The sequence below is a fragment of the Corapipo altera genome, unplaced genomic scaffold (genome assembly GCF_003945725.1).
Source record: "Corapipo altera isolate COAL_440 unplaced genomic scaffold, ASM394572v1 0, whole genome shotgun sequence".
In the NCBI taxonomy this organism is placed as follows: Eukaryota; Metazoa; Chordata; class Aves; order Passeriformes; family Pipridae; genus Corapipo; species Corapipo altera.
Genome location: NW_020884872.1, coordinates 52,993,030 through 53,020,353, shown reverse-complemented (window position 1 = coordinate 53,020,353; position 27,324 = coordinate 52,993,030). Strand labels below are relative to the sequence as shown.

The following is a 27,324-nucleotide window of genomic DNA, read 5'->3' as shown; positions in this document are numbered from 1 at the left end:
AGCAAAGCAGTTTAACAACCATCAGAACGAACTTTTTGTAGGTTTTACAGCTGAATTAAACTGGCTTAAAGAAATAGTTTGTATGTCTTTAAAATACTGATCCTCAAAACTACAGCAGAGAAGTTTAGCAATACTTTTAGTTCTTGCTCTGTGTGTCAGTACATGGCTCATGTTTAGAATCAAAATGATCAGTATGTTCAGTGTTTTTGAAAAGCAAAAGAATAATGGAAAATTGATTGTGGTTGAATAGAACCTTGTCAGAGGTCCAATTCCAAGTAGAAGCAGATGTTTCATCATAGCTAGTGATTTTCACAGTTTTGACAGTTTTCTTTTATGTGGAGAGATTGTATGTACAAGTTGTTAACTTCTAAATATGTAGTTTGATTTCTGTGTGAAACTCTACTTATTAACTCCACAGTAAGCCCATTACAGAGCTGTACCATAGTAATGCAATAGAATTTACAGTTACACTCCTAGGTTGAGAGTTTTGGCTTTTTGAGCCATAGATATAAAAAAAAAACTTCCTTTTTTATTTCTCTGAACATAAGTTCATCTGCAGAATATGCTTAGTATATAAAGTCACTTGTCTAGAGGATACTATTCAGTCATAAGTTACAAGAATTTCCACTTTTCTTCTTAATTATCTTCATTTCAATGACATGAACAGCAAGTCCAAAATTACAGGTATTATTGATTAAATGGTTTTTTTTGTAACTGGAACTTGGTCAGTAATGCCACAAATGTATACAGACATACACAGGTGCATGTGTATATGTGCATGAATATGTATAAACATATACTGAAGACATTCTACCACAGGGTTTTGAATCTGATCTGAATGATAGCTCTATCTCATGAAAATTCTACAGAAAATTGAAAATTGCAGAATGTCACAAATAATTACATCTGAATATTATGTGACTATTACATTTTCCCTTGATTGTACAGCAGTGGAATGTAGCAAATTTAGACTTCATGCATCAGGTTGACTGATGAAACAGGATGCTCACAGCCTTGATGAGTCTAGCTTGGAATATTTCCAAGCACAGAGATTGCACAGACTCTCAGAGAAAACTGCTACAATGAGTACTACTCTTACTGTGAAGAAATGTTTTTCACTTGAAAACTGCAACTTGGGACAGGTGCCCGATGTCCTCTGACTGTGCATCTTCAAGAAAAGAATGATCTTATCTTTCTACAACCCCTGATAGGAAACTGAAAATACTGTCTCCCTTAGCTTTCTTTTCTTCATGAATGCCCCCTCATGTTCTCTTCATATACTATGTGCTTCCTGTTTCAGCTTCATAGCTGGTTCAATTTGCTCATCAATTGAAATGACACCAGCTGGAAAATGCATTCCAGTTAAGGCATCATGAATCGTGGGTAGAGGGGAATAAAAATTTCCTTCAATCTGTTGGCTAATGCAATTGAGTATATGGTTAGTCTTTATACAGATGCAGCACAAAACTTCATCAGAAGAAAATCTTTTCAATAATTTCAGTAGAGAGCCTTAACAGTTAAAAACTGATAGTATTGACTTGGGCTGCATGTCATTCAGACTGTCTGTAGACTGTGTGCTACTCTCCATTTGACAACATAAAGACCTGTATAATATCTTTTTGTTAAATCAAATCTGGTATATTTTGCCAACATGTGAAACAGGAACACTGATTAACCTTTGGAAGCATTCCAGAAAATTCAGAGCACTCCAGGTGAAAACAAAGAAAGAACAAACAACTCTCCCCCCAAAAAACTACAGAAAACCCAACAATAAACAACATAAAACACCTGAGCTTTGGCTTAGCTTGAATTTATTCATAGCAAACTACAATATTACTGTATGCCAACTAAGAGGTTTTCCGCATAAATTAAATATATGGGGGGGGAATGAGGTGTCAGCACCTTCTTGGCACAGACTGAAAAATTAAGAAAATGGAATGGATATAATTGTCTGAACAACAGTTTTGAACCTTTAACTAAAAGTCTTAAAAACCTAATTCTGTGTAGGATACAGAAGCAGGGAATTAGACTATACTACCTGTAGGAAAGTCTTTAATGAAATACAAGTGAAACTATTAATTCTCATTAACCTTTGTATTTTGGGAAAAAGCAATTTCCATACCTGCCTGACTGTAATAGCAGCATCATAAAGCTTTTCTATACTTTGTTTAACCCTATTGCAACAGCAGCTACACTGCTAGATATAACCGCTGAAAGTGTTTGAAGGGGGGAATGTTTCTTTTATTTATATTAGCAGTGCACAGCACTGACCTTCTGAAAAATTATGTTGCTGTTAAGCACAAAACATTGCTCTGACAACAATAAAAAAACCTGACAAGTCTAGACCTATTTAAGACTTTGCACTAGGCTATACTAAACATGACTGCCACTGACACAATTTGGTTTTGAGAAACTGCAGATTTAACCAAATATATTCTGCTAATTTAAATAACTTCAATTTTTTTTAAGTTAACAACCATAAACAGAAATCATACTTCAACTCCTTAATTGCAATAGAAAGTGATACATAAAAGGCCCACATGTACCTCAGTTTCACAAATGGAAAAGATTCTCTGCAATTCTATTAATCATCAGTACATAAGAACACCAGTACTTATGTCAAAAGGTACAGTGTGCCTGTGAAACCCTGTATTTAGAAGGATAAATTTAAATCATAAGAAGTTTAAAATAACATGCCAGAATTAACAGGACCTCAAATTAAAACATTTAATATAGGTGAAAAATATTTTGATTTTTAATATCATGTCTTTTTGATAGGATCTATTTTATAAAATGTCAGATAAATTTCTTGGGCAGCCTTGTCTAGGTAACTCATTGCAAGCAGGGAAGACAACAGAATTCTAATACAGATGTAAAAGTAAAAAATAACACATAGATGGACATGTACTGATGAGAGAAGGTTCAGAAAGATGACTTGAGTTTGATAGGAATACATTTTGCTGGTCTAATGTCTCATTTTCTACAGTGCTTTTCAGCTCCAGATGGACTATTATAAAGACATTAATAAAAGCAAAACAGATGACTATCTGCTTCCTCCTGAGCAAAGGAATTTCCTACCCTTCCTGATACTGTGGATTCCTTGTTTAGCAAAATTTCTCTAATGACACCCTAAACTCCAAAATGTTCCCCCTACTGAGTTACCTGTTAAGCAGAATTTAGCCTTTGTCCCACACAGTTCCACTTTACTCAGTTTTCAGTATTCATGACTTAACAAAAGGGTAGCCTGCTCTTCAGTTGCACCTTTTTAACAGGACATATCAAGCACTAACAAGGAAAAAACCAGACTAGCATGACATAGATATTTAGAATTAAAGCCAAGAAGACCGGATAGATCATTAATCTAATTTTTGTATATATCAAATATATTCTGCATACACAGTTCACCAATTACCCTCTGACAGAATAATTTCTGCTTTACCTAAATTTTATTCAAATGTATTCAATCTTGAGATGACAATATCTAGAGACGGAGAATTCAATGCTTTTCTTTGTAGCTATCCCAGTTTGTTCCAGTGTTTAAGCAATCTTGTTGATGGAAAAGTGTACCTTATTTCCAATCCATCTAAACTGAATTGGCTCTTGTGAAGGTTTCTCAACTAGATAAAAGAGCTCTTTAGTTCACAGTAGTTTCTCCCCGTGGAGATACACTGTCATCAAGTACCTCGTCTTCTCTTCTTTTTAATAAGCTGAAACAGCCTGAGCACTCTAAGGTATTTATTGCAAGACATTTTCTCTTGTTCTATAATCCAGTGTCTCCCTTTTTCACACCTTCCAAATGTCAAGTGCTATTTAGAAGTGGTAACATGAGGATTACACAAAATATGCAAAAATCCAGTGTTGAATCCAAAGATAAGCCCTTTTTTTGTCACAGTACCACACTGACACAGAAGAGGGTTTTTTATCTATTCCATATATGTACATGACATGTGAAGATATATATATGTGCAAAGACATATACATGCACGTGTATCAGTAATATACATCTTGGACTCTGAGTTTTACCTTCATCTTAATTGTGATAAATTTCCTTTCAAGAATTTCAGTATTCTTTTAAGCACATCCTGCTGTCTACATGTTTGAAATCAGTGTAATTATTAAAAGTAAGTTCAGGTTTCTGTTAAGTTTCACAACATTTACATAATTACTGGTAATTACCCTCACTATTGCACTGCAATTAACACTGTTATCCACTAGATTTAGCAATTAAAATCCTCTAAGTTGTTGTGAGGGGGTTTTTTTTGTATTTGTTCAAAATAATTTAAATCTGCTCTTGCTGCTTCCCACTGCATGTCTGTATTTACTGATTTTTATTTTTTCTATACTGATTTTTTTCCATTACATGTATTTTCCTATCTCATTTCTAAGTTGTTTTTGTGGGTTTGTGTTTGAGCCAGTTATTTATTTGGTGAGGATCCTCTCTGAAAGCTTTTTTCCTCTTTTTGGAAATACAAAATCTAGGTAGTTTTATACCTAAGTTTATGTTATACCTTTGATTTTAAAGATCTATATCTCCTCAATATCTCAGTTCTTAATCTATTTGGTGAAGTTGACTAACTTATTATAATAACTGTTTTAGCTTTTGCAGTCAAGATTGTGAAGTGCTACCCATGGTTTCTTTATCCTTCATTTTAAGTAAAGTTTGCTCATCATCACATGAATCAGTTTTATTTTTGACAACCAGTGTTTCAATGATACTCTCAAGTCATGACATCATGAATTTATTTTGGCTTAGTAACTGTTTAGTAAAGAAACCTGGCATCCAGAAATTACTAGCCCCTACTTTTATTAGAAATATTTACTTACTACATTTTTACATCTTCAAATCTTTTATGACAATCCCTCGTAATCTCTCTCACTTTTACAACTTGAAAGACAAAAGCATCTATTTACAAATCTAGTTCTGCTGGTCTCTAACAGACACTTTTCTCTATTTTAATATTCTTCTCTTTTCAGTCTGTCAGAACCTGTTTTATAAGTGCTAATCTTTATTATTTTCCTGATTGCCACTCCATTTACCACTACTACTTTTCATTTCCTTTCTTTAATGAATAAGCCATATCTTCTCATACCTGTGGATGATGTGCACGATAATCAGCTTGTTGCTACCTGTAAAAACTCAAGTTTCACATATGAACTAAAAACTCATCTAGTTAACTGCTCTGTCTTAACATGAGTACATAAATAATTACATATCACTATGGCATCTTGTCCATTAGTTTCCTGTGCCGTAGCATTCTTCTCTTGGTCCTTCTTGCTCAGAGTTTAATTTCAAGTTCAGACTCTTCATTTTCATCTTTTTGCTCTAAGGTATACAACTAACTCACTTGTGGGCATATTAAAAAATAATGTTAGTGTTAAGCAACCAGTGCAGGTAGTTCTCCATGTTTGGTGTTTCTCATGACTGCCCTGCCAACCCTGGTATCACTGATAAACTTTAGATCGTTCAATTTATTAAAACTGGGTTTTGTTTGAGTTCGAGTTTTTTTGTTGTTGTTGTGTTTTGTGTTGTTCTTTTTTTAATAAACTCTCCTTTGCATGGTAGAAGATACCAACATTACAGATGGGCAAAAAACCTCAGATATACTCTGAGAATTACTCTGAAGGTAAGTAATACAACTGTTATCAAGATAAATAATATCTATGTAAAATATAAAATATAAAATGCTAACTGAAATATTCTTAGTACTGAAAGTCATAAAATTAGCCTCTAGAGCTACATTCTTTAGAGATTGTATGTTCATATTTTAAATAATCCACCAGAGGGAGTTCTATGAATGAAATAGAAATATTGACAACAAACATAAACACTTGGAAAAAAAAATTAAATACTTACACTTTTTTGTTGAATACTAAAATTTTTAGTCAAGTTTATGTCAAGAAAATGAGAGCTTGGTAACTACAGATTCATACTGAATTTGAAAATTTCAGTGTTCCAGAACACTGGTATAGAGGAGAATGAAATGCAGCTGTTTGATATTGAGTCTAATTTTCAGTAGCATGAGTATTTTTGAGTAATTACTGAAGAAAACCATATTTAGCCTTGAGTCAACTGCCAGTCTTTTATTATGGGCACTTCAGTGCTACAGAATATCCTTACAAGTCTTTTTTTTTAGCAATATCAGTGCTAAGTGACAGATTTCCCAAACTATTTTATCCCACATAAAAGCCCCAAGAAATGTCCAAACAATTCTCTACATCTAGCTCTTGGTAATTTTTTCCTTAAGGAAGACACTCAGATTACACCAATGTGCTTTAACCTGTAAAGCACGCTAGCTAAACAGGTTAATATCAAGTGTGATGTTAATATGGCACCATTTTGAACAAATAATTTCAGGGGTTACAAATAAAGATAAAATATAAGAAGAATCACGAAGGAATATACAGTACTCCTGAAAAAAGTTGAAACAATCTCAACAGGGAGATTCTACAAGTGTATGTGTTTGCCAGCTGGTATAAATGAGCATTAGCTTTAATGACTCTAACGAAATTATTTCAGTTTAAGTTAGATTATTTTTTGCTACTCTAAATACCTTTTAATGTACTAGACGCAATAATGATTGCAAAATCAAGTAAGGTTATTTCCTTCTAAGAAGAAACTGATTCTTCTTATTTTGAAGTATGTTTTAATTTCTGAAGTAATTCAGAAGCAGTCATCTTCAGACAGGCTGTTGGAAATGCAATTTCAAAAGTTTAGAAGTTATTTAAAGGAATCACTCAAATAAACACGTTTCTCCTTCTTCCCTTCTTTCCTTCCTTCTTTTCTTCCTTCTTTTCTTTCTTTTAATTTTTGAGTTGTTCATCTTATTCTAAAGACTATTTAGAAGTCTTTAGGCTGCAAGTACACTGGATGATACAAAAGTGGGGTCGCATATAAGGGGGATAATAAAGTGATGAGTCTGATCATAAAAAAAGACAGAATCTCCAGATATAGGAGTGGGGATCAGTTATAACTGTTAATTGAAAAAAGTCTTCTCTACCTAGGGAAATGGCAGCTATCTCTAACTGATAGAAGTTTGCCATACCCTAGAAAATTTTGATACTTGTAACAGAAATATCCCATACGATACTTGCTCGTATGGGACTATTTTTTGGATTTATGCTGAAAACAACATTGATAACACAGGGATGTTTTCGTTATTGCTGAGCAGTGCTTACACATCATCAAGTCCTTTATAATTACATTAGATTGAACATTATAACTATATATATAATATAACTTATATATCACATAAGTACATAATTATATATCAATATAACTGAATATACAATTTACCATAATGTATATTTAATATAAAATATATTATATATATACACATTCAATATATTACAAAAATATATCATTATAGTATAATTATTATATAATGGGGAGATCCAGTAACTTAACAATTGGTTATAATACTATTTGTTTTTAAGTTTACAAGTTGTAAACAATGATGAAGATCAATACTTGCCCAGAAAATCTCCAAAGAAACCATCATTAGTCTTGAGTGATACCTGAAAAATCCCTCTGATTTAATTTGGAATAGTCATTAAATTTATGGAGGCAATTAAAATGTGCCATAAAGAGCAGAAGAAAAGGAGAGGATTAAATGAATGAGCAGCATACCTGGAGAGTGAAGCTAACATTTGTTGTCATTTCTGGTAATCCTTTTTTGATTTCTCTATATTTGCTGCCTTTCCAGCTTAATTTTAAGTTTTCCATTACATAGTCACTGTGTAGCACAGAATTGCTACAGACAACTATTAAGGTGTGTGTCTACTTTAAGTGACCAAGAGGTGAAATATCCATACAGTACATATGGAAAGATGGTAAAGAGTGGAAATCAAAGAGGAGGAAAGGAGGAAAGGAAAGAAGGAAGGAAAGCAGGTAGCAAGAAGGGAGAGTGTGAAAGCAGGAAAGCAAGAAAAGAAAGAGGGAAGGAGGGGAAAGGAACATAGGGAAGGTGGAAATGGGAGGAGAGAGAGTAGAAGAGACAAAGGGAGGAAGAGAGAAGAAAGAGGAGAGAAAAGTGAAAGAAGTTAATCATATTGTGAAAGATAGCAAGACGTAAAAAATGAAATTACATAATTCATTAGATATAGCTATATTTCTTGGTCTAGCCTCATGCATTTTAGATGTTGATCATATAAAAAGCATACCTTATTGGTGCTGTATAGTTTTATTGTTTATTTTTCAGAAAAGGTTACATGAAAAAAGCATATCCAATGTAGCTGATGAGTATTTCTACAACAATTTAAATATACTTTTTTTATTTTTATATAAAAGGACATGATTAGAATATTTTATTTTTTTTATATTATATTGTCCTCTTTTGTAGCTATTATCTGTTACAATGTCCTTAGCAAGCTGAATTTATGCTGATACTTTTGGTCTGTGTTCGGCCCCAGACACCTGTCGTAGTTTATATTCTCCATGACAAGTTCACTGATAAAACAGTGAATTCATCCTTGGAGGGAGAAATTCTGTATAAACTATTGTAATTGGTGTTCTACTATTGGTTCATTGTCTGCCAAGGGCATTTGAAGGAGAAATTGAAGAGGAGGGGAGGAAAGCTCGACCCACTCAATTAGAAAAGACCCCCAAAGCATACTGCGCGTGCGTTAGGGGATTTCCAAAGTTTTCACGCATGCGCTGAAGGGATGAACTTACATAACCAAGAGGGTGGGATTGAGAACCTCTGGCGGGGCAGTACTGGCCACACCTCCCCGGGCAGAGGTGCACACTGATTGTATAAAAGCAGATAGCGTTTTCCTGGAAGACAGTTAGCTTCACAACAAGGACAACGTTGCCTTTTGGCAGGGACACCTGCCAGTTTGTGAACTTACTGACTCTCCAAGGATGCAGCTTCTGTTATGGGTAATTATAGGTATGTTAGGCCAGTAAGATAACTTTATGGGCAACAGCTGGGTGACTGGTGAGATCTTGCTGGGGGCTTATTTCTCTCCTCCTTCCTCCCTTTTGAGTTTGTTTGTTTTGTTGGTCACCTCTTGGTAATAAATATCAATTTTGTTGAGCTTGCAACGGTGTCATGGTTTTCAAGATTCAGTATGTTCGAACCCCTCCCTAATACAGATGTCTTTAACACCTTTAAGTCTAAATGAGTTATAAAAATGTGACAGTTTTTACATTATATATTTCCATAAAGAAAAAAAAAAATTATTTCTTGTAAGGATGATTTCCAGTCAACATGAGACGATATGTTATTTCTTCGTGCCAAGAAAGAAATACATAATGAACAGTTGACAATGAGGAGGAGGCAGGGAGAAAGAGCACCAGACAGTGTAATGCTGCAAAGTTCAATTTAATAACTGAACCAAACCAGTGGGTAAGCTGTGTCAGGAAAAACTTCATGCTCCCACACATACAACCCACACACACTTCCAGCTACTGAAGCTGGCCCTAAATGTGAGTTGGCACAGTGAAGCCTGGGGAAATGCAACACTTTCTGCAGCTCAATGTTGGATGCCTGCACAATACCCGCCTTCCTCTGGTCCCAGTCTCTATTACTGAGGAGCTGTCACACAGGCCACCAATAAAATCAATCCATGATGATATGATGTAACTTTCTGTCAGCTTCAGGCTTTGTTTTTCTCTTCCTTGCTGTACCAAGGCTTACCACAGTCTATCTTTGCTTTGTATTGTCAGCTACACATCATTATATCCAGTCACCCAACTCAGCTCATTATATCCAGTCACCCAACTCCTTATTAGCACAAGGTTGTGATGTTCCCATGACAGAAAAACTTTTTGAAAGTTTGCAATATCACAAAAAGTGTTCTAAATGTGAGTCAGCATACTTTAAGGCTCAGGATGGAGTAACATGTCAATGAAATGGAAAGACTAAAGTCTTGTCTATTAACAATGAATATTTTTTTTAATATAGGCAGTGTAAGTCAGAACATGCACTCTTCTGTCCCCCTGGGTCCACTTAGGAAGAAATACTTGCAGATGACGTTTTTTTCCCCAGTATCTCTGTATTATGACTCTCTAACATCTGTCATTATTGTATTGAAGGGTCCCTGCACATGGACAGAACACTGTAAAGTTTCAATTTCTCATACTGTTTCAGGAAAGAGTAGGGCTAACCTCTATTGTGAACTTTTTTTCCCCCAGTACTGGCATATCAAAAAAGATACTATTCTTTGAGATTTCATTGTCTTTACTTTTGAATGACACCAAATTCTTTATGACTTAGTCAACAGAGAAATGAGCTACCTGCCCTGCTTTATAATGAAAACATTATTGCCAGATAAAATCAGACCAAATATTCTTAAGCTATTTTAAGAATATGAGCCCCTGATGATTTCAGAAAGCAGAGCAATGACTAGGAACAAAAATCTTGGTGATGGAGTTTCTAGAGAGTAAGATTTCTACTGGTCATATACTCTTCCGTTTACTTTCTCAATCATAGCCTAAGATTCACTTTTCTTCCATGTCTCGTTCCTGTATCTTCCCTTCCTCTGTTTTTCCTAACAGAGTTCCCCATGATAGTATCAGTTCAATCATCCTGTCCAATGTTACCTCTTTTTCCCCTCCCGCCAGCTATATATTCCAGTTAGGCTATATTCTTTGTTACTGGAGAAGCCCACAGAAATCACTAGTTACCTCTCTACCCTAAAGTACCTCTTCTCAATCCTAAAGTATTGGGAATAGCAGACAGAAAACACACTCACAGGTTATGTCATGCTTTCTTGGTACCCCTGAATTGGAACTTCAATACATACTACATTTTCAGAGAATTCAGCCCTCAACTTCTAATTTTCTACATACACAATCTAAGTACTTTTGAAGGGTTTTGTATTCATCCACACTTGGATGCTCTTTCATGAAAACAAAGAAAGAAAGTTTATCCCCAGTACTGAGACATGCAAAAAATTCAGGTATTTGATGTTACACTAGTATGCAGACTCAAAGGTTTGAATTTCATCATCGTGGCTGGGCTTTGCAAACGAAGATTTGGGGAGGACTCTACCCACATTTGTTACAAGCACGCTGGTGGCTAAAAAGGCCAATACGAGATAGGCACATTCAGTTGCAAAAGGCACAGCAGAAAGACTCCTTAGGTGGTATATTCGGCAAGACACGATTCTTTCTGCATTGTCTTTTCTCCTTGAGAGTGATCCTGTGTGATTTCTCAAAGGCATCAGCAGCATTATAGATTGTGTGTCTCCAGAGCTCTATTCTGGAGGCCAGAGTAGACCAGTTATGTTGATCAATATAGCAAAGGCTGAGATGTTTTTTCAGGGAGTCCTTGTATCTCCTCTTTGGGGCTCCTCTCGTGCAGCAGCCAGTGGCAAGTTCACCATAGAGTATGATCTTAGGGAAGCAGTGGTCCTTCATCCTGGAGACGTGCCCTGCCCAACGCAGCTGTGTTCTCAGCAACATGGCCTCAATGCTTGTGATTGCTCCTTGTTCTAGAACAGATGTATTGGTCACATGATGTGACCAGTGGATGTTTAGGATTGTACGGAGATAGCGTTGATGGAAGCGTTCTAGGAGTCGCAGGTGGTGGCAGTAGATGACCCATGATTCAGATCCATATAAGAGAGTAGACATGCAAAAAATTCAGGTATCTGATGTTACACTAGTATGCAGACTCAAAGGTTTGAATTTACAGCTACAAAATTCAGCTGCCTTGATTCTCATCTTCATTGTTTTCCATGACTGCCAAGAAAATCCTCCAAAATTCACTGTCTTTGGAGGCTTTTTCAATATGATGTTTGAAGTTCTGTATGTACTGACAGACTCATGCTGATTTTAGGTACTCACCAATGTTTGTTAGGTTAAGAGTTTGCTCGTCCTGAGCAACCTATTAAAGGCAGTAATTTATTGTTGCCTACAGTTCAGTGAGATGAAGTAGAATTTATAAATTGATATATTCTTCACTTAAGAGATTGAGATGTACATCTGCTGATCTCAAAGACAAACAATAATGATATGATGAAGAAGAGATGTATCAAAACACCCTTAATACACAATTCTACTTCTGATAGCACTCTGAAGTATAGAAAATATTAGTTTGATGGGATATTAACATTACTGGTGAATATTTAGGTTTCTGGAACTAGAAAAACTTGAAAAACAAATTAAAACCAGAGGAACTGTTGAGTCTTGTGAATCATGTAAAAAGATTGTTCATCTGAGAGTGCTACTTTTCAGACCAGCACTCTCTAGGATTAATACAACATTCTGCCATATCAACCTTTTTAATGTGGCATTTAGGTAACCAAATTGAAATTCCTGATGATTAAGAAGCCATCAAATTGTGATTAATTCACTATAGACTATTTGCTTAACTATTTTCCTGTAGATTTCACAGCATTTTACTATCAGCAGTTGTCTTTTCTATTTTCTATTAATTATCTTGCTGTCCATATGCTAGTTCTTGAAATGCTCTTATGTTCCTCTTCTCCTACTGTGTCTTGATGGAGTGGTATTGTAATGTGCTATGTCACAGCTGTACTAAGGAGAACTTAAAAAAAAGCACCAAGTACTGATTATTACTTTCAAACAAGAATCTTAAAAATACTGAGTGAGAAAAGTGATCTGTGAAGAAAAATTTCTTCTTAAAGAAGAAAAGAAGAAGAAAAAAAGAAAAAGATATAGGTAATAAGGGTCATAATAATACTCATAATAGTTAAATGTCATGATTTAAAAAAAACCCCAACACTGAAATATTTTAAGAAAGTCATCCTATGGAGAGAAATATCCTAGTCTAAGTTTAGTTTTGTATGTAAAGATCAAATTTTGTGGTTTGTTTGAAAGTTGCAAGCATTTTAGGACTTTTGTTTGTGTTTGCAGCGTTGAAGACGTTCACTTTCGGGTATCACTAGTATGGCTTTTAAAAGGTAAACCAGAAAGTTTTAAACCTCAAAATATATACTTCCCCATCAGGCATAATTTATACAGTCAGATCCAAAATGCTTTTCTTTTTAATCTCTGTATCTCTGGTAACATCATTTATTTCAATTATTTTGGTTTCTTTGGAGTATTTTCAACTTAATTTTACTTGTCAAGGGATGCCAGAGAGGGAAAGGATCATACAAAAAACCCCTCCAAAACCAACCAACTGAACAAAAACAAAACCCTCCCAAAAAAAACAAACAAAAAAACCCCCCAAACAAAAAAAAAAACAAAAACACAAGCAGCTGGAGTGTCAAAATAACAACTTTAAAAATCAGAATTTAAATGGTTAAATAGGAATCTGTTTTCTTTAATTATCATTCTATGTAGATCTAGGAGTCATTTTAAGTAGAGATATAATTAAACTTTTTGCTTCAAGCTACTACCACAAGCATAAGAAAATTGCTGAATGTTTTAAAATTTCAATGTGTTACTGTTAACTTGTTGCTAACATGCTACCAATAGCTTATTGCTAATAAAAGCCAATTAAATGCTAGCTCTGGTAAACCCATCTGTTTCACAGTGCTTGAAATGTAAAACTAAAAAAATAAAAAGCATCTGAACTTTTGTTTCATGTCATCCGTGGATACATAGTTCATTCCTAAGACAACTGAAAATGTACAGGAAATATATATCAAAGCCTCATGGAATAATTTTAGTTCAAAGTAACCTCATCTAGTCATACTCCCTGCTCAGTACATGTTTCAGCTAGGTCAGGGTACTCAGCAACATATTCAGTCAAGAACAGATCCCAAAAATTCAATTCGTTGTTGTTTGCCTAGCATTTAACTACTCCAATTGTTTTTTAAAAAAATCTTAAAATCCAATTGGGATTTTCTGTAGTTTAATTTGTGTCTGTTGCCTATCAATCTGCACCTCCAACAACAGTGTGGCACCTTCTTGTCTGTATCCCCCAGTCATGTAGATGCAGAGAAGAGTAACATCTCCCTCAGTATACCAGGTTCATCGGCCCAGCTTCCCCAGACTTCACTCAGGTGCTCTGTGTTCCAGCATCCAATTAGCATGCTGACCTCCACTGGACTAACTCCAATATATCCATGTCTCTGTTGTACTAAGAAACACCAAAGGAGACACAGTAGTTTGTATTTGGTCTCATGGGTGCCAAACAGGGAAGGATCACCTTCTTCAATTTTTTCATTCTCACTAATACACCCCAGGATGCTGATGGTCTTCTCGTTGCCATGGTATATTGCTGTTTACATTCAACTTGGCGTCCTTTTCTGCAGAGCTGCTTCTTCAACAGTTGCTCCCCAGCCTGTACCAATGCATTGGGTTACTTGTCCCCAGATAGCAGGACTTTGCATTTCCCTTTAGTGAACTTCACAATGTTTCTCAGTTATGGGACCAGTCCTGTTTAATACCTTTATTAATGATCTGGACAAGGAAATCAAGTGCAACCTCAGTCAGTTTGCAGGCAACAAAAAATTGGGCAGGATTGTAGAAGGGTAAGAAAGCTCTGGAGAGAGGTTTAGCCTGGTGAAAAGGAAGCTCAGGGGAGACATTATTTCTCTCTGCAACTACCTGAAAGGAGTTTATGTTGAGGTGGGTTTGGCGGTTTCTCCCAGGCAACTAGCAATAGGACAAGAGGAGGGAAACAGCCTCAAGGTTCAGGTTGGATATTAGGAAAAATTTCTTCACTGGTTAAGCATTGGAACAGGCTCCTCAATGAACTGGTGGAGTCACTATCCCTGGAAGTGTTCAAAAAAGAAGTACATTGTCACTTTGTGATATGGTTTAGTTGGTATGGTGGTATCCAGTCAAAGACTGGATTTGACTGGAGGTCATTTCCATGGAGGTCATTTCCAACTTTAGTGATTCTATGATTTTATGCTTTCAGCCCATTGCTCTAGCATGCTTTCTAAATAGCAGCCTTGTCTTCAAACATATTGATTGTCTCTCCCTGCTAGTTTCATAACATCTGCAAACTTGCTGAGAACTCCATACTATCATCTAGATAATTATTAAAGTTGCTAGACAGTACTGGACCCAGAAATAATTTGTGAGGAACATCACTATTTACTGGCTGGACTTTTTACTACAGATCACAAGTCTCTGAGTCTGTCTATCCAGTCAGCCTTCCATGCATCTCATTATATATTTATCCATATGTTACCAATGTGATGATAAGGAGGTCAAAGTGGCCAAAAGAAAGTACAATATGAAGTTAATAAAGCTGTTATCTGATCAGTGTCTATTGAGTAGCATCTGGTCAGGTATATTAAATAGTGGAAATAGTCATCAACTGATGACCCTGTAAATAAAAAGTTAAGTATCATATGCTAAATGTCCTAGTTCTGGCCAGGACAGGGTCAATTTTTGCAGTAGCCAGAAGAGGGCATGTGGCTAGGACCCTGAGGGTATTCTATAACACCTCAAGTCATTTCATGGGGATTTTGGAAGAATTCCCTTCTGTATTGAGTAGCATGGTGGTGGGAGGGGTCAGGTATTGTTGAGGTTTTTCCCTGTGGTGAGCATGTGAATCGTTTACCTCTGTTCATTGTCTTATTTCATTACCATCTGCAGCAAATTGTTCTTAATCCGTGATCTTTACCTTTTCTGTTTCCAATTCTCCTCTCCAGCCCACCACAGGGGGAGAGGGAGGACAAGGGGGGAGTGAACAAGAGGCACATGGTTTGGAGTGATTTAGTGGGAACACTAAAAAACTGGAGAATACCAGTCTTACCATGACACTGAAGAACTGTTAAATTACAATACTAGGCAGTTTTCTTGCCTCACTTGCTATCCGACCTTAGTTAAAGTCATATTAATACTGAAATAAACCCTGATGTCGGAATGTGCAACCACGGCTCAATGACTGTTATCACCATCTATCAGTATCTCAATAATATTTTCCTTAATTTGAATATGGAGTAACATTACAATATTTCAAAATACTCAGGATGAGCTATTGTAAATGCAACTGGATAGTAAAGCTTTTATATATCCCTCCTTACCCACTCACCCCACCAAGCTTTAACCATGAAATTTTGTAACTTAGATAATAAACATAACTAATAACATGATCACTGAAGCTCTTCACCATAAAAGATCATTACAAAATTTGCATAAGGCATACACTTCACATAAATGAAACAGTTGCTCCATCTGCAGTATAATCAGGATTCTCAGCAAGCTAAAGAGTCCATATAGAGTCAGTACATGTCACTGAGATTACTTAAGGGCTTATAATTAGTTTGAATAATGTTTTGCTGTGCTAGGACTAATGACCCTTGCAGTGAGAAGCACAGAACTGCATCTATGAGAAGCTAAACACTTTCTACCATTTGCAAACATTCTGCATCTCCCAGGCTTGGAATTGTAATATATGTTAGGGTCCTTTATATTGCTAACATTATGATTGGGTTACAGACACATCAATCACTTTACTCATTTATGTTCTTCAGATCATTCAGAAATTTTTACTTATGGCCATTCTCCTGCTCAGTGTATCAAAGTAATTCGAAGATTTTACAAGTTTGTGTTTAGTAATTCGTCTTGAAATATGATGAAATAAAAATGTAGAACAAGCTCTATCATTTCAACTTTCAAACTGCAGTTTCAAGATGCAAAATGATCACTGAGGTTTAAGTGAAGTTTCCTGAGAGGTGAAGTACTGACAGATTTAATAGTTCTATCTATGAAGTATCTCAAGTTTCTGTTGGAAGCAGTCAGGCTTCAATCAAATGGCATAATAATGAGATGAAGAAACTGGTACCATATCTTGGAATGTAACACTCTCAATTTCTAAGCACTATCTATATATGAAACCCCTTTTAACTAGAAGAATAAAGATCTGTCACTAAAAATGCTTGCCAGAAAAAAATCATTTGCTTTAACTAATTGATATGTTCTATTTTGCTGCCTTTTTTTAAAAAAAAAAAAAGACATCACACATGCAATTCACTCTATTATCATGTAACTGGCAGTAAATTAGAAAATTAAACTTATCAGACATATGGAGATGTAGATTGAAAGTTTTCAGAAACTGACAAGCTGGTAATAACCCAGATTGTAATTAAGAAGTATAGAAATCTTGAATCAAGAGACATGGATATTTGTTGCCATTTAAATTAGCAGATTCATTAAAAATAAAAAAAAAATAAAATTAAAAATCACACAATAAAACACTGGTAGGACAATTTCATACCTCAGGAATAAAACAAACCACATTAAATCTGATGTGCCTAAAAAAGAAACCAATGAAAATTTACATTTTTGGTCTTATTATTAACTTCTTCCTCCTCGTGTTTTCATTTGAAACATTGTTATGTAAGTTCCATTTCTAAAAAGCACAGGGAATGCAAACATAGCAATCTCCAACTTTAATTGTTCACTAACTTTTTATGAAGTCTACCTTCCTCTTTTCTTCCACCAACCTCATAATTTGCTATATGGCAAGTGTATTTTCTAAAGATTTTTCAAATGTTATCTGATTTTCTTTCACTGTTATTCTTATATTCCTCTCTTAGATTTTGAATTTCAAAATAATAATTTGATATTTGATACTGAATCTAAATATCCCAGTAAATACCAGGGAATATTACAAGTCTGCTCATGGGACGGGATATATAACTGTACAGCGAACAATTTTTACTTCCATTAGATACTTTCTTCATGATGAGCAATGACTACATTTTGAAAAAAAATTGTCACATTTGAATCAGTTCTTGACATACCTCTGACAACTATGACAACAACAATTTGTATTCATTGCTTCCACAGATTTCATGGTTGAAGGAAATTGAAGCTATTCAATATGACAGAAAACTAGTGTTGGAAACAATATATCTCCTGAAGTCAACAGGATTCTTAATTTCAGTTATCTGCTCCTTAGAAGCTATTTCTTCTTCAATATAAAGAAATTTCCAAGCTCAAATGTCTTGCCCTTGTAACAAGTTATGCGAAAGCACAAAGCAAGTTGACTATATATATATATATATATGTATATAATTTCTTTTTTCTGTTTAATGAACAACAGTGTAATTTAGAACTTATATCAAGTTGGACACTAGGCAAGGAAATTTCTTTTGAAAAATGAAAATTAAAACATTTATGGAGATTCAATGAAGCAAACTATTTCCATGAAAATATATTGATTTTCATTAAAATGCTATTGTGAAGACAACTGTGAATGACTTTCTACTTAAAAGGAACTGGTGGAGAAAAGCTGTAAGACATTTGCCAGGTACAATGCAATAACAGAGCTATAGTTTTATTGCTCCTTTTTTTAATGAATCAATGAATTTATTTTCAGCTATGTAATTAATTATGAAGTAAAATTATTCAAAGATGAGATTTGAGTCATATATTAATATTATTACACATTTGATTGCATAAGCTACACCTATAAATCTATTTTTGCAAGATTATTTGAAAAACTTTGTCTTGCTCTCCATTTCCCACCAGTGTAGAACTTTTATTTCTTTGAGTATTTTTATCTCAAAAAACATTATGGTACAGCACTTTTATTTCTGGTCAGGTCTATTTGTATAGAAATAAATTATGGTTAGTGGAATAAAGAGTATTATTTTTGGTTTTGACAGTTCTTGGCTACAATGTTGAAGAGACATACAATGGGGTCAAAACTTAATGTACACATATTAGTAGATGTAAAGAGCAAGACGAAAAGCAGACAATTTCAGACATTACCCTCATTTTTCTTTACTTTGGGGACCCTTATATCTACTCCATTTAGCTTTGTTGTTTGTACTCTATTAAAAAAAGTTATGAAGATTAGCATTCTAGAACTGACAATTAAGTCAGTAAGTTATAAATCCCTATTAAATGAACCGATATATTATTAAAATATTTTGGTAATACAGTGCTAAATATCCTGAAAGTAACTCAATCTTTCTAATGATTTGGAAAACTGCATTCATAATCATAGTATTATTTTACTGTTAAAAAGCTGATAGAGTCCTCTCAAATGCTGTCAGAGCTCTCCCTTCATCCAAGTTTTCTCCCAATAAGTGCTTTTAACATCAAAAATGTTAATTTCCTGGCAATTCCACAATTAATATGATACATACTTTAAGTAAATATTTAAGACAGTAAGCCAAGGAAAATTCAATTCATGCATTTCATGTTTCACATTTTCAAAGACAAAAATAAGTTTCTCTTTTGAAAACGGAAACCCTGAAACTTTGAAAGCTGCATTCATGAATATGTTACTCTGCTTGCATAGCAGAAACTTCTTAAGCTATTTATTTTTTACAGCTTTCAAAGAATGGTAAATTTTTACAAGCAAACAATTCACAGTATGCCAGTTAAGGAAGTACTATTACTTCCTATTCACAGTAGGCTTTTGTCATGACACCTTGGAAGAGGATTCACAGAACAAGAATTTGAGATACATCACTTGCAACTCTTAAAGAAAGCACCCTTAAAAGTTTTAAAAAAGGGGCCTTAAACTTCTTTTGAAAGAACAAGAACTTTTTAAAAAAGAAATGTGATTTTTCCATCCTGTTTTAAAAGAGGGTTTCCCCTCAAATCCTTTGCATAAGACAGGAGGAGTTTGTTAACAAACTCCCTCTTTCCCTACTTAATGTTTGCTCTCATCACAGTCTACACTAATTTCCTGGAGCCCGAAGGAAAAAATAATGGTTTCTATCACCTCAGAGACTATGCATCTGTTCTTTGCCTGTGCTCGTCACTTCCCTATCCTTTCTTCACATCCAAAGATTCTGTTGTTCCTCTATCACCCTCCCCAAGGTATCTTCCCTGCACTGTTGAAGTTCTTCCTGGCTATGCAGGAAACCACTTTTCTCATATGTAGATTCCCCCGATTGAGAGTGCTGTACTCAAGACAGGTAGTAAGGCACTCTTTCCCCACTCCCAACTGGTCTTCTGCACCCTCTAACACAAAACAGTAAGTCAAATAGACGTGAGCTGACTCACACCTAAATGAAGTAACACGATGCCTTATGAAAATGTCATGCACTACGAAGCTTATCTGTTAGTTATGTTTTCATTGGGTCAGAAAAAATTGTCATTTCACTGCTGATTAGATGGATTTGTTTTTCATGCAAAGAGAACGTATGACTACTGTGCATGCTTGCAAATGCCATTGCAGTTAAATCACAGTTTGCTTATTAATTACAACTGACTTCATTTTGGATCTGCCATCTTTTGTAGATGATTTTCTCATTACACATAATTCAGATTTTAGATCTGAGCATTAAAAAGAATAATAGATTATATGCCTAATATCTCAGAAATGGGCACAGATCTTTGTGGACCTTGTGATACATCAGATATGTATTAGTCACAAGTCTTCAAATGTATTATAATGAGTAATTTCATTCACCCAAAAAAACATTTCAGTAAGTTGTTTTAAAGAATAACAAGATTTTTTAAAAATCAATGTTTTTGTCTATTTTTTATGTTTTTCATTATACTGCTTTTCACTCACAAAAACCCAAAATAAATCTGAAAATATGAAAGTAATCTATAAATATAAAAAAATGATAAAAAGATTGAATTCTTTCAAAACGTATCTGTTCAATTCTAATGCAATCTCATTCCAAAGTAGATCAGATGAATGATGTTCTGACAGCTTATTTCTCTCCACTGACAGATGAAGGTTAAACTGACTAGCTTGGATCTGGAAAACTACAATTTAAATGAATAAATACAGAGAAACCACAGAACTAAGCTCAAGAAGTGCAAGACGGGTATAACTACCTGAACTGTAGTGGTAAGAAGAACACAGTTAAATCTGTGAAATACAACATGTTATTAGCTATTGTAAAGAATAAAAAAAATAAGGACATAACTGCTGAACAAGAGAAGTAGCTTCAATGAAAGTGCTCTATTACTTCAATAATAACTTCAGTATAGACCTTAAGGGACCATTATTTCTCAGAAATGATAAGTAATCGACTATTTCTGCAAGTTGAATTTCATGAGCCAGATGTTTTTAATTTTGTCAAAGTATGAAGAATCAAATGGCTACCAATATGATTTAATTTCTGAATAAGTAGCATATTTTGCTTCATTGATTCTGATTAATTTTTAGTATTAATACCATACCTGCACTGTCAGATAAAACTTGAAAAATTTTAACTATTATCAGATAAAATTCCTTATTTCTAGAACTCTTTGTCTTAATCTACTTCACAGATGACTAAATGGAGGGATAATCCTTGATTAAAAAAAAAACCACGACCCAACAAAACTTCTCTTGATATTGTTCCTATGCGTTACAATGACAATTACAAAGCTTTCCTAAAGCTAAACTGAAAGAAAGGGATTAAAAAGTATTCATCCATCATAGAAGGTTAATTCTTCACTAGGAAGTGAAGTTATGAGAACTTCATAGGAATCACCATTTCTATGGTTTCAAAAGGACCACTTATGAATAAAGTTCCATGGAAGTACAGAATAATTTCAAGCCAAAACCAAAAAAGGTATTTTTACTTACAGAGGATATATAGGATTCACAAGATTATAATTTAGATATTCCAAAACTGTCTTACCATGGTGTAGTTGTGAGCCACCTTCATAAGCTCTGTGCATCCTTGTGCATCAGCAAATGCTCGTATTCCCAAACAGTTGGATGGGTGCAAAAGTTTCATTAGAAAATGGCAGCAAACTTCTACTACTTGAGGAAGCTGGAGGAGGCAGGCAGCTGCTAGAAGATTTTCAATAGTATCTTCTTTCAGTTCCAGGCAGCCTAAAAAAAAGGGTTGGTAACACATGCAAACTTATTTACTTGGTATTTACAAAACATGCAGTATCAAAAGATATTTTTAAAAATAATCATAGTTCAATATAAATAAATCTACAGAAAAAGTGAAGAAAAGAAGGATTAGTCTCCCTGACTGAACATCTCAGGGACCTGAACATTACAGTATTAAAAACATTTCTTTTTAAACTTCTATTAATTCAACTATATAATAGGCATACAAAGAGAGACTGTACAGTGTGGAATGGAACAGAAGACTTAGGAATATCAACCAGGTTGTGGATGGGTTTTTTGTTGTGTTTCTTCACTGAAGTTGGTGATAAAACTTGTATTATGTTCAGTGGCACAGAGTAAACTTCAAAATAATTTACTTCCCTGAAAAGAATGAAATAACTTCCTAGTATAGTATGAATAAACCCATAAATCACAGAATCTGCTGATTTTGAAGGGATCCACAAGGTTTATCGAGTCCAACCCTTAGCCCTGCACAGGACCATCCCCAGGACTCAAACCATGTGCCCAAGAGTATCATTCAAATGCTTCTTGAACTCTGTCAGGCTTGGTGCTGTGACCACATATCTTCAAATAAGGCTTACAATCTTCCAACTTGATGTTGCTTATTTGTAATGTGACTTTGGGGTTAATTTTATCTGAGAAACATATGGTAGGCTTCTCATAGCATATCATTCTTCTAAAATAATTTATATTAGTGAAAAGTACATATATGCATGCCTAATACTTATCTTCCATAAAATCATACTTATATTGTACTTAATTCTGTAATTTCACCAGTCAGTATCTTTACCTTGCAGATTGATGCACTTTTTAACAAATAAAAGGTAAAATAGAATAAAATAAACTTTTAAAAATTATTTTTTTATTGAGAAATATGTAATTTTTCTTATAATGCTCCCTCCCAACCAAAATTTTTTTTTTTTCATTAGTATCTTATAAATCTCTTGCATTAACAACTTAAATAATCATAAATTAAAGATTACAAGGATGACTCATGGAACTGGAAAAAAAAAGTACTGGAAAATAAAAAACTGCAATTATAATATAAATTGTAAACAACACTTCTGATTTTATTTTGCTGTACTGGGCAAATCATCTCAAACTATAAGAGGATTAAGTGTATATAGATCTTTCTCTTCAAAGTGATATAGTTCAACACTCAGATAAACTTTTTTTCTCCACACAAACTTTGTATCTGTTGTCACATAAAAAAAAAAAAAAAACACCTACAAATCTTAACAGTTCTATCTCATGGCACTAAGGAGTTCTAAACAGTATGCCATTGAAAAGCTGCTTTATATTGCAATACCAAACTCAAAATACAGTAACATTAACACTACACATCTGATCTTTTCTACTTTCACTTTATCTAGAGCTTTTAATACATGATGGAAACTGAAGTTATATTTTACTGGATGTAGTTATAATACATCCTTTTGCAATCCTTTGCATTGGATCAAGTGCACAGCCTGACTTCAGTGGTTTTCCTCTGCTTATTTTTATGCTTCTATTAATGTCACATGAGCTTCTCTTTATGTTATCTGGCAGTTTCTCAGAATTTCTGTCCACCACACCTTTATGCAATGTGGTCAGAAAGCACACTCAGCAGTAGATTCTTGGGTGACCTCCAATAAATTTAGCAATGACACTCCCACATTTGCTACATGCTTGCAGGTAATGACTAGCTCAACATACAATCTACTATCTCGAAGATGGTTTCACTGCGTCAAGTGGAATATATCAGATATTGTTTTCAGGTTATCACCCCGCTACCAAAAGTAAGAAAATTAAAAATTTGCAAAACACCTGTGAAAAGTAGATGGACTGAGAAATGGAAAAAAATTTTAAAAATAAAGGAGTCCTCAATATCCTTTACTTATGTGTTATTTATTTTTCAACAATGAGCTCAATAAAGTCTCTGGTCCTACAAAACCGATCCAGATCTCACTTGTAAAGTGATGTAAGTATTGAAAGAATGACCATCATTTTGAGGAAAGGTACTGGTATAGCTACCATAGTTCGGCTTTTTATCACTGAATGTAGCTACCCTTAGGAGAAGAGCCCAAAGGAATCAGTCTATTTGTTTTCAAATTGAAGATACTTTCTGTTAACTTTAAGGTAGACTAGTCCTGTAGGCTTCTAGTTGGGAAATAGTAGAATTAAACTAAGTTTAAATCAATAAAAATCATTATCTGTTGTATAAATTACATATGCAACCAACATGGCTATTTTGAAGAAGATCCTTCACATTTTTATGAAAGAGTGTGAACACATTTCTGCCTTACACATTAATAGAGGATGTAAATATACAATGGTTTCTGGGGTATCTAGGTATTATAGCTTGATTTATTTTTAAATAAATTCAGAAATACTAATTTACTGCTTACTATTTACTATGATAAGAGCAAGAAAAGTACACTCAATATGAGTTAAAGGGTTTATTATTCTTCATTCTTTAGGTTTCAATCATAGATAAGTTTTTAATCCATCTAAATATTTTCCAAGTCTTTTATCTTCTTTTTTAAACATCAAGATACCTTCATAAATTTGTTCACAAGGGCTGTATTCACTTTTTCAGAAGAATGCTATGACATTTTTATGCAAATTGTTCTGGGATATCAAGTGTTTAGCATGGTCAGAGTTTGAAAAAAGAAAGCTGTTAGGAAGCTCTGAATATACAATCTTCAGACAGTTTCATACTGGCAATTAGAAGATCCAAGTATCTATTTAAAAATGCTTAATAGGATATTCAAGGGGGCATTAATATTATTGCTTCTTCAATTCACCTCCCCCTCATATTTTTATGCAATAAGTAGCTTACATGAGTGCGTCAGTCTGAGAAAAACAAATTAACCAGAGCCTTAAATCTTCTTTTGTATTAAATTAATTAAGATGAAAAAAATATGAGGAAAAAACAATCAAAAGAACTTTTATGTATTCGAATTGTTATTGTAAATTATAGTTCTATTTGTGACAAATTTTATGTGCGCTCCTTATGCAGAAATTAAAATGCCTGTCTTTAACATGCATTCTCATAATGAATGCATAAATTTTATTACCTCATTACCAAATGTGAAGCAGAGATAATATAAAAAAATTCCCTGATATTCTTATTCTTTTGTTAAAACTTTTCCCAAGTTCAGGGACAGTTTTGGTATTTTTTTAAATTTTTATTTTGCTTTTATTCTATCTTCTACACAATTGACTACACTTTAGAACTCTTTTTATTTCTAAGGAATCACTGCACATCTGACCACCCTTGGATGATGTTAATAAGGGCAGTGTTCCACAGCTATTGACCAATAGATGGGACCTGTGGTGGGACCACTCAGTAGGTATTGCTCATTTGCTCTGTGCATAAGCAACAAATTTTCATCCAGATTTTTAACACATCATAATATCATTTTACCTCATGTGCACAGTAATTTTTTTTCTCTTTTGTAATTACACACATCCATTCATAGCAACACTATTCAACATTAGGATACCTGTGAGTAAGGGTGTAACAGTGAAGTCATCGGAAGTGTCAAGGAATTAGAAACAAAGGCTAGAACTAATTCTTTGTAATCCGATATTTAAAATTTTACCTTCCTATTTCATGTGTCTTGACCAATTGTGTTGCAGTTCTGAAGTGCTGCTGAATGGAATTATTTCCATAGACTAACCAGTTGTAGGAATGCAGCTTCTCTATTAGGTGTTATTTTTTTAAAAATAAAGGCAGTAAATGGTATCAAGATAATATTTATTCAGATTTTGCATAGTAGATAAATTGCTTACAATTATGACTACAAGAAATCACTTTTTTGAAGAAGCATCAAATGCCAGTGAACACTTGAAAAAGTTTATAAAAAATGGTAATATACTTCATATTGCTGTAATAGGCCTTTCTGCCATTGCTTATCATTAATCTTTCCAAGTCTTAGATACTTGTCAGGTAGCCACCTGAGCTAATCACTCCGTTTACAGTCCATGGAGAGAAATATGAGGTGTTTCACCTGTCCTATTTTAGTCATGTACTTCAGAATGAGATGAATCACTCTCTGATGGCTATTTCTTGTTTTCAGCTACAAAAAGAGCACCTTCATTTGACTTACTGAGACACTGCTGATATTTATATTTGTTGATATGAATTCAGTGCATCTGCTCCCAAACACAATAGTTGAATCATCAAAATCATCAGGTTTCAGGTGATGAAATGCTCTTTGGTTTGATCAGTTCTCTCTGTTACTGTCAACTCCTGGTAATGACATAGTGTGTAAAATCACCTCTTATGTCTATTCATGAATATCAGTCAATGAAGAATGCTACAAAAAGTATTTTCCCTTAGCAGATCATCTTTTAGTCTCCAGGTGATTTCTAAAGGCAATGTTAAGGTTTTGATTTTGACCTATGCCTTGAAAGATAAACTCTACACTGTATCATTTTCCATACTTATCATAAAGGTGAAGTTGTTTTCAGAAAAGAAAACAGGACATAATATATTCGCTTTGCAGAGGTTTCTCCTGATCAACCTTTTTTTAATTTTCCATTAATTATTTGCTGCAGACCATATTCATCAGTTGCAAGTGAGGAAGACAGGTTGTGTTTATTTAGAATCATAGAATGGTATGGGTTGAAAGTGACCTTGTAGATCATCTAGTTCCAGCCCCCTTGCCATGGGCAGGGACACCTTTCATTAGACCAAGTTATTCAGAGCCCCATCCTTATTCAGAGCCCCATCCAGCCCGGACTTGAACACTGCCAGGGATGGGGCAACCTGTTCCAGTGCCTCACCAACTTCATAGTAAAGAATTTCTTCCTATTATCTGATCTAAACCTGCTCTGCTTCAGTTTGAAGTGTCTGTCCTGTCACTACATGCTCAGAAAAGCATTCACTTGATTCAGATATATAATTTCAACTATGATTAAATGGTCGATTACATTGCCAGCTATGTTGCTATTTGGTAGTCTCCTCACTACCAAGCATGAAATTCAAAATTATGAAATTTGTAATGTAAAATGAATTTTAAATTTATATTTAAGCATTATTATGTATAAAATAATTTCATCAGTTATTCCAGAGCCATAAATATATGTAGGTTGACAAAAATTAAAAAGCCTCCATCACAGTAATATGGGAATTATTATAAATTGAGTAGAATCACTCTTTTAAAATACTGTATAATTATTTACACCTTAATCATGTTATATCTTTAAGTAAGTGGACTAAAGTGGACTAATCACATGATCATTCGTCAGTACTGCCAAAAGTCCACTGTATTTAAATGACATGGAAATTTACAAGATTGCAGAGCAATAAGAAAATGGTATTAAGAAATAAAAATCCACCCTGAGTAAGAAACTTCTTGCAAATGTCTGGCTAAAGATTAGAAAAGTAAATTACCCAAAATTATCCTTTTCATCTCCTGGTTTGTGAAAAAAAAACCCACCAAAAACCAACAAACCACAACATCTCTGTTTTATAACTAAAATGTCATGTTTTCAAAGAAAATTTGTCCACTGACTTATATACATCAGCTTTTTAGAAAGAGAAATTAAGATGTTATTTTTTTCCTCATGAAGGAACTGCCATTCATGTGCCTTATCTCACTTTCTATAGTTTAACTTAGTGACCTGTAAAATATACACAACTAAAAACAATAAATCATTTAGCTGTGAGTCTAATATTCATAAAACC

At 34.2% G+C, this 27,324-nt stretch overlaps 1 protein-coding gene across 3 annotated transcripts in view; it reads right to left on the bottom strand.

Moving 5' to 3' along the window:
- KLHL1 (kelch like family member 1) overlaps nt 1–27,324 on the bottom strand; it is a 199,294-nt gene that overhangs the window by 95,631 nt on the left and 76,339 nt on the right. For all 3 annotated transcript variants that reach the window (XM_027647106.1, XM_027647098.1, XM_027647116.1), the window contains exon 4: nt 21,424–21,620. In XM_027647106.1, the coding sequence (XP_027502907.1) occupies nt 21,424–21,620 (197 nt within the window). The remainder of the gene's footprint in view (nt 1–21,423; nt 21,621–27,324) is intronic.